This window comes from Larimichthys crocea, chromosome XXII (assembly GCF_000972845.2).
Source record: "Larimichthys crocea isolate SSNF chromosome XXII, L_crocea_2.0, whole genome shotgun sequence".
Lineage (NCBI taxonomy): Eukaryota > Metazoa > Chordata > Actinopteri > Sciaenidae > Larimichthys > Larimichthys crocea.
Window position 1 is genome coordinate 22,917,480 of NC_040032.1, and position 8,727 is coordinate 22,926,206.

Below are 8,727 nucleotides of genomic sequence, written 5' to 3' on the forward strand. Positions count from 1 at the left end.
TTCCTCGCTTTGTTAAAAAAGAAAGTTTCTGTTTCGTATCCATCGGTTTAACTTTGGCCTTGATTGGTTGTATATTTAATTCAGTAAATCATAAATGATGGAGAGCATCTCATTTTCTGAGAAAACAAAGGAGCTCTCTGCGGAGCAGCAAACCCTCCAATAAAACACAGCGTGTATAATACATGCTGTGTACTGCTCCACCAGCCACATATAGTATAAAGGGCTGTGTGTGTGTCTCTGTGGACTTAATTATACACCAGGTAGCAAATCTAAACGATCGAACCCTGCCAGTGAGAAATGTCTGACTTTGTTAATTATTACACAGTCAACTGGCTGCAGGTTTGTCACATAGTTTCTGTTTGAAATATTTGCTCCTTATATTAAAGGAATAATATGTAACTTTGCTTGTAACAGTGACATCTAGCGGTAAATACCGGAGAGTCTCCTCCCCAGATTCGAAGCTCATAGCGAACCTCCACGCGGCCAAGATGAGCTCGACGTGTTTTATGTCATGAAGCTTGAGTGTCTGAGAGAAGTTTAATTTAGGCAGTTATGTTCAGCAGAATAAACTCCCCTTTAGGCCACAGCAGAAGAAACAGATGAAGTTGTGTTTTTGGCAACTTTTGACAAACAAAAATTGACAGATTTCGAGCTAAAAGTTGCCATGACCCGGTCAGTCTCTACGGATCACTTCCCAGCAGCCACCGTCTCGGGCAGTAAGAGCCCAGAAGGTCCTGCTGCTTATTGATGACGATTAGGTGATGTGATTTTGATACTTGAACTCAATGGCTTCATAACATCCCACAGCGTTGTTGTAGTTAGTGTCTTACCCTGAAACCCCACCGGGCACGTCTCTGTCACGTGACGGATGCAACGCTGTTTTGGTCCGTCCTGCATGCGACTTAAAACCCCACCGGGATCGTTTCAGAAGGGTTTATCCCTCCAGACTTTGTTTACTTGCTCAGATTTGATAATTTTCCTGGTTTATGAGCGTATGAACTGGACCGCGGCGGAGCCAGTGGGGTTTGAAACATTGGCCGCGTATCACTGCAGCGACCGCTGGAATTTGGGGGTTAGATGTGGAAAAGTCACCACGACCTGGCCAGTCCTCCCTTCAGGCGCGACGGTGCACTCTGTCCTCCGCTTCCCGCAGCGAGAGCCGGGTCGGTTGATAACTTTTTTGTGGGTCAGGATTTCTCTCAGGGCAGAATCCTTCTGGGCTCTAAGATGTCTTAATCTTTAAAATCCTTTCACGATATTTACATGTGTTTTTACTCGTTGAGCTTTTAGGTCACGTAGAATCATATCTGGCAACCCGTGAGCCGTGTGCGGGATCAGACGTCCAACATACCGACTGTAATGGTTGTTCAAGAAGTTGTTGGGCATGGTTCCTTCATCTCTGATGACAAAGCATGGTCATTTTATCTTACATATTGTTCCTTTAATTTATATACTGGAACATATATAACTCTGTCAGCCAACGAGAGCTCAGCCAGCCTGATCTTTCTGAATAAATCATAAATATGTTGATTATCACAGCTAGGAAAATATCATTTCTGCACACTGCTTACTGTATATTACTCCTGTACTGCTTGTCAGCAGCTTCACAGTCTCATTATACAGCGTGTACATCAGGTGCTGCTTCCATCAGCAGCAGTGTTGGTTGGAGATTAAGATCTGGTTCTATATAATTATTGGACCCACTGTGTGCTGAAACACTTTGAACAAACCAGAATTAATCATCTAAACACACACTGCACGACAGCTGCAGGACAGTTTCTGTCTTTGTCAAACAAAAGATTGCTTGATGTGGTTCCTCTCTACCTTCACAAACCTCCTGAAGACCTCCAGCTCTTCAGAGAGGACCTCCTCTACAACACTACCAACAACTGGAAATGAGAAATCTATTTGTTAGTCCAAATTGGCACGATTAGGGAGATACTTTGCCCTTTTCATCTGCTGCTGCCCTTCTGCATGACGGTTCTACCACACATTACGTGTCTCGTCGGTGTCGGCAACCTTATTATATCGTATGCACAAAAGGTGTTGAACGTGTTGAAATGAAGTTTTCCGTATCGATCGGTCTCCTGCACGTCTGTTGACTTCAACAGCTCGTCTCTTTGTAAGTGGCTCTGCTGCAAATGTAGCAGTAACACCTTACTGTAACACAAACATTTACTCAAGTACTTGAGTAATTTTATGCAACTTTATTCTACAATTCCACAAAAATATTGTACTTTTTACTCCACTACATTTGTCTGACAGCTTTAATTTCAAGATGATTTCTTATAAGACATCACATTTCTCTACGTGATGAGTATTTCTTACTGATCTGTTGACTTCTTCTGCCTGAACATTCAGTTAAATTTATTGTCCAGAACAGACGTGGACACTAATTTAGTTTTGAATTTGGGCAGAAAGTCCCAGGATCATGTTTAATTCCCAAAGAAATAGATTTCTTTTTTGAATTGTCAGCATCCTGTATGGCAGACGAGATGAAGTGGTGTCACTGTTGATGGCTAAAATGGGCAGATACTGCCACCTACAGGGCAGAACGGTGAGTCACAGCCAGTAAAGAGACATTTCACCTCAAAACAAACATAAGACGTCAAGACAAAGATGACAGTTAAAGAAAAAAGCATGTTCCAAACTAAGCCTCAAAAACCTGACTGCTAATAAGTAAAAGGACACGATCATTATCTTTATTGCAGTTTTAAAGTCATGTGTATAAATTGGTGTTTTGCAATTCTGTCATTATGTCCATAAAGGCTGCTGAGCCTGATTACATTAGCTAACAACAGCTACCAAACTGAGCTAACAGCTGCTAACCAACTGAGCTAACTTTAGCTAACAGCAGCTAACAAACTGGGCTAACATTAGTTTACAGCAGCTAACAAACTGAGCTAATATAAGCTAACAACAGCGAACAAACTGAGCTGACAACAACTAACAGGCTGAGCTAACATTAGCTAACAACAGCTAAGAAACTGGGCTAACATTAGTTTACAGCAACTAACAAACTGAGCTAATATAAGCTAACAACAGCGAACAAACTGAGCTAATATCAGCTAACAGCAGCTAACAAACTGGGCTAACATTAGTTTACAGCAGCTAACAAACTGAGCTAATATCAGCTAACAGCAGCTAACAAACTGAGCTGACAACAACTAACAGGCTGAGCTAACATTAGCTAACAACAGCTAACAAACTGGGCTAACATTAGTTTACAGCAGCTAACAAACTGAGCTAATATCAGCTAACAACAGCGAACAAACTGAGCTAACATTAGTTTACAGCAGCTAACAGGCTAAGCTAACAACAGCTAACAAACTGAGCTAACAACAGCTAACAAACTGGGCTAACAATAGTTTACAGCAGCTGACAAACTGAGCTAATATCAGCTAACAGCAGCTAACAGACTGAGCTAACATGAGCTAACAGCAGCTACAGCTGTCAGCAGTTTACTTCACTGTCCATCATAAACTCTGTAAATCACAGAGAGTTGAGGCGGAGCAGCCGGAGGACATCAGAGGGAAAACCAGAAAACATTTCCTCCATAAAATATGATCCAGTTTCACCAGAATCAGTGAAATAGTTGCTGCTGTGTGACTTAGTGCCGTAAAGCATTACGTACTTCTCCCAAAGTTACATACCATTCACGTTACAACATTAACTGGGTACTGCCCCTTTAAGAACGTTTGGACTCCCTCGCTTGCCGTCATTACCGGAGCTGTTTGGATGTCCGCAGCACGGTGGTTATTATTCCCGGTTGAAGGTTCTCTGTGGACCCAAATAAAAGCGTGAACATGTCTGGAGGAACCCACCTGGAGAACGCGAACCCGGTCATCTTCCAGCGGTCCGGGGAGAGACTGCTGACGGCGACGGACGAGGACGAAGACGTCCACGACCCGATCGACGACCGAGAGATCTTCGATATCCTGTTTGTGTTTGCAGCTTCAGCTAACGGCGATTTAAAAAACTTCACAAATAACACGTGTGCTGCTTAAAACCGGGTTTAAATCACAGCCTGGACCTAAATATTCAGGTTTTATAACGTTACAGGCTGTTACATCAGCTCACAGGCGGCGTTACGACGTTTAACGGTTAAGTAACAGACAACGGAAACGTTGTATTTAGGTTACTTTAACGTTAGTTTCAGGTTAATTTCCTTAAAAAGCTGTAAAATTAATTAAATTTTAGGTTTTTAGTGCATAAAAAACATTAAATAACATTTAAAAAAATTAAAAATCAAGTTTTAAAAAATATAAATGTGTGATATGCTTTTAAAGGTGCAGTGTGTTTTTTTTTTCCTCAGACATTAAATATAATGTTTGTTAGTGTGTAATTATGTTTATGTAACCTGAGGCCCGTGACGTCACAGTGTTACATGTGTGTAATAATAAACAACTATAGTGTAGACCGTGAGTTACCATGGTTACGGGAACGCCCTGAAACTTCATCATGATTCTCAACAATGAGTTTTTTGGGTTAGTGTAGATACAACAAATGTAAAGCCTCAGAGCTTCACTTTGATTATTAACAGTTTTTAAAATTGATGGCTGCGTTTGAGAACATGGTTGTGACTGGAGTGCGGCTGTAGTTTCACCTTGAATGCTTGAACCTACAGGGAGAGTTGAGGGGTATCCAGTCGGTCGCAATCTGTTTTTTTACAGATTAAAAGAGCTGTGTGAAAGTTCACAGAATATGTAATCATGTGTGAGATATTTAACATTGTAGACGTCCAGAGGATGGTAAACAAAAAGTAAGACGTGTGCCAGCGTCAGTCGGGTGTCATAGACTTCATAAAACCTGGATGTAGTCTCCATGACGTCCCCACAGACTGTCTAATACTTGGATGTAGTCTCCGTGACGTCCCCACAGACTGTCTAAAACCTGGACGTAGTCTCCGTGATGTTCTCGCAGACTGTCTAAACCTGGATGAGTCTCTGTGACGTCCTCGCAGACTGTCTAAAACCTGGATTAGTCTCCGTGACGTCCCCGCAGACTGTCTAAAACCTGGACGTAGTCTCCGTGACGTCTCCACAGACTCTCTAAAACTGTGTGGTCCACAGTTTTTTATTCGTTTGACGTTTGATGCTCGTGAGTTTTTAGGTTTATTTGTCTTATGCCGGGTCACGTAGGTTGGACGTACTACCATATTTAAAATGCTGAGAGTAAAGTTACATGTAGGGAGTATCTGTCCTGGTTAGATCATGAGTTGATGGTCTGGTGGTTAAAACTGTTGATAATGAATCAGATTTAACCTCCCATCACTGATACCTGACTGCATCAGTGTGTCTTCTGTTGTTTTCTTAACTGGAGCTACATCTGATCAGATCCATCAACGACCCGGAGCATCCTCTGTCTCTGGAGGAACTCAACGTCGTGGAACAAGTCCGAGTCATGGTGGGTCAGGTTTTATTTTTCATCTGTGTGAACAATGATGTGATGAAACAAAGCTCTGATTGGAGGAGGTCTGACTCCTTCAGGACTCACTCATCCGTAACAACAGCTTGTAACCTTACATGACGGACGATGTTTAGTTTTAAATATCACACTCGGTTCACGTCGTCATCCCCGTTTCTCTCTCTCAGGTTAACGACGCAGAGAGCACCGTGGGCATTGAGTTCACTCCCACCATCCCTCACTGCAGCATGGCGACGCTCATCGGCCTGTCAATCAAAGTCAAGCTGCTGCGCTCCCTGCCGGAGAGGTTCAAAGTACGTGAGTGTGTGTGTGTGTGTGAGTGTGTGTGTGAGTGTGTGTGTGAGCGTCACACAGAGTGTAACATCTCCGTTTCTCCTCAGATCGATGTCAGCATCACTCCGGGGACTCACGCCTCAGAGGACGCAGGTAGAAAAACATCTGATCATATTTCCCAGCATTCATAGTGCTGTTACTGCTGTGTGTGTTCTGATTGTGTGTGTGTGTGTGTTCTGATTGTGTGTGTGTGTGTGTGCAGTGAACAAACAGCTGGCAGACAAAGAGAGAGTAGCGGCAGCTCTGGAGAACTCGTCGCTGCTCGAGGTCGTCAACCAATGCCTGACGACGACGAGGACCACCTGATAAGCCAATCGGCTGCATCGATGGTCTCTCACCTTCAGCCGCTTATCTTTGGATCGGCCAATCAAGTTCGACTCATCGAGGGTCAGAGTTCACGGTGAATGTCGTGGTCGTTCACTGTACTTAAATCTGTTACACACAGTGTGATTCGATACTCCAACATCTGCTGAGAATCCTGCAAACATGTAAATGATGAATAATGAATAATTTATGTTTTTGACATTTTATATATTCAATAAATGAAATGAAACAAAGATATTTGTGTTTTTCTTTAATTCAGTGATCAGAGCTGATGATCTGTTCATACGTGGACGTGACGACGTGTCAGGATGATGTCGACACATTTTAAATGACATTCCCGCAGTCTGTTTTTTTTATTATTTTAAGTATTTTGATAGTATAATGTGTAAGTATCACTACTATGTGGACCTTCAGTGGTACATGAACCGTAGTTTGAGAACCCGTGATCTGAACTATAACTCCAGTGTTTAAAAGAAAAGCTGTTGAGCTGCAACTGATCCTTAAATAATCAAAACAAATCTGTAATAATCAAATTAAATCCTGAGTAAACACAAAAAGTCATCTCCATCGGCCTCTGATAAACACATACTGTACATGCGGCTGAAGTTACTTGTTTTATCCAGCAGGCGGCGCGCTCACCCCACCCGTACACACTCAGCTGTACGCGCTCAGTTACTCCACCTAAATACAGTTTACTCAGATAGATGGTGCAGTGTAATAAACAAATAATAAAGTAAATCATAAAGTTTGATAAAGTCTCAACAAACGATGAGCATCAAAGTTTTATTATAAAATAATATTAAAATTTAAAACAGTTAAACATTATTTATATATTTATGCATATATTTTTTGATTTGTATATATTTATATATATTACATATTTATGTATATATTTTTGATTTTACTAATATATAATAATATATATAGATATATATATATAATATATATATATATATATATATATTTTTACATATATTTATTTATACATACATATATTTACATAAAATACATTTTTATGTAGTATATATTTTTGATTTATATATATGTATTTTTTACATATATTTACTTATATATTTATATATTTATTAGGAGGAGCAGTTGTTGTTACTCGGGCTCAGACTAATAAGGTTTTTTTTTCGTCTCTTGTTCCACATCTGGAAACATTGCATCACTGCTGAAACCCGGAGAACAGAGCCAGCCGGCACAGCTGCATTAGCAGGAGCCAGAGGCGTATATATACAGTGTTTAGTCAACGAATAACCAGAGCAATGACAAAAAACAGAGGTCACCGGAGGATGAGGGGCTACCAGAGCAATGACAAAACAAGAGGTCACCGGAGGGTGAGGGGCAACTAGAGCAACCACAGCAATGACAAAAAACAGAGGTCACCGGAGGATGAGGGGCAACCAGAGCAACCAGAGCAATGACAAAAACCAGAGGTCACCAGAGGATAAAGGGCAACCAGAGCAATGACAAAACAAGAGGTCACCGGAGGGTGAGGGGCAACTAGAGCAACCACAGCAATGACAAAAAACAGAGGTCACCGGAGGATGAGGGGCAACCAGAGCAAACAGAGCAATGACAAAAACCAGAGGTCACCGGAGGATGAGGGGCAACCAGAGCAACCACAGCAATGACAAAAAACAGAGGTCACCAGAGGATGAGGGACAACCAGAGCAATGACAAAACCAGAGGTCACCAGAGGATGATGGGGCAACCAGAGCAATGACAAAACAAGAGGTCACCGGAGGGTGAGGGGCAACTAGAGCAATGACAAAAACCAGAGGTCACCAGAGGATGAGGGGCAACCAGAGCAATGACAAAACAAGAGGTCACCGGAGGGTGAGGGGCAACCAGAGCAATGACAAGACAAGAGGTCACCAGAGGATGAGGGGCAACCAGAGCAATGACAGCAATGACAAAAAACAGAGGTCACCGGAGGATGAGGGGCAACCAGAGCAATGACAAAACAAGAGGTCCCCAACAAGAGGTCACCAGAGGATGAGGGGCAACCAGAGCAATGACAAAATTAAAGGTCACCAGAGGATGAGGGGCAACCAGAGCAATGACAAAACAAGAGGTCACCAGAGGATGAGGGGCAACCAGAGCAATGACAAAACAAGAGGTCACCAGAGGATGAGGGACAACCAGAGCAATGACAAAACAAGAGGTCACCAAAGGATCAAAAAGCAACCAGAGCAATGACAAAACAAGAGGTCACCAAAAGATGAGGGACAACCAGAGCAATGACAAAACAAGAGGTCACCAAAGGATCAAAAAGCAACCAGAGCAATGACAAAACAAGAGGTCACCGAATTATGAAGAGCAACCAGAGCAATGACAAAAACCAGAGCAACGATAGTAATAGTGAATGCTAACACTAAGCTAGTTAATAGTAGCTAACATCACATAAAACTAAAGATGTGCTTATATATTTACTGACATAATCACTTTGAGTTTATTGTTTGTACTAATATTACATCTTAATTCATCTCCTTTTAAACTAACTGACATTCTCTAGTATAAAACATTCATGTTAACATTAGCTGTCAGATAGCTTAGCACTGATGCTAACTGAGAGTTTATTGTTCATTTGTCTGACTCATGGTGTCAGTGTGACTTCGCTCAGCCTCAGTGTATACG

At 41.9% G+C, this 8,727-nt stretch overlaps 1 protein-coding gene across 1 annotated transcript; it reads left to right on the top strand.

Annotated features, from left to right (window-relative positions):
• Positions 1 to 3,699: 3,699 nt before the first annotated feature.
• ciao2b (cytosolic iron-sulfur assembly component 2B) lies at positions 3,700 to 6,319 on the top strand. The gene is made up of 5 exons (XM_010747981.3): positions 3,700 to 3,933; positions 5,327 to 5,406; positions 5,595 to 5,720; positions 5,808 to 5,853; positions 5,963 to 6,319. The coding sequence occupies exons 1-5, from the start codon at positions 3,807 to 3,809 to the stop codon at positions 6,064 to 6,066; spliced, it is 483 nt and encodes a 160-aa protein (XP_010746283.1). The 5' UTR covers positions 3,700 to 3,806; the 3' UTR covers positions 6,067 to 6,319.
• Positions 6,320 to 8,727: the final 2,408 nt, after the last annotated feature.

What these genes read in the sequence shown, in the direction of transcription:
- ciao2b (XM_010747981.3), top strand. Translation starts at nt 3,807, where the DNA reads ATGTCTGGAGGAACCCACCTGGAGAACGCGAACCCGGTCATCTTCCAG. An exon ending in CGACGACCGAGAGATCTTCG is followed by an intron (nt 3,934 to 5,326) that starts ATATCCTGTTTG and finishes AACTGGAGCTAC; the next exon opens with ATCTGATCAGATCCATCAAC. An exon ending in CCCTGCCGGAGAGGTTCAAA is followed by an intron (nt 5,721 to 5,807) that starts GTACGTGAGTGT and finishes GTTTCTCCTCAG; the next exon opens with ATCGATGTCAGCATCACTCC.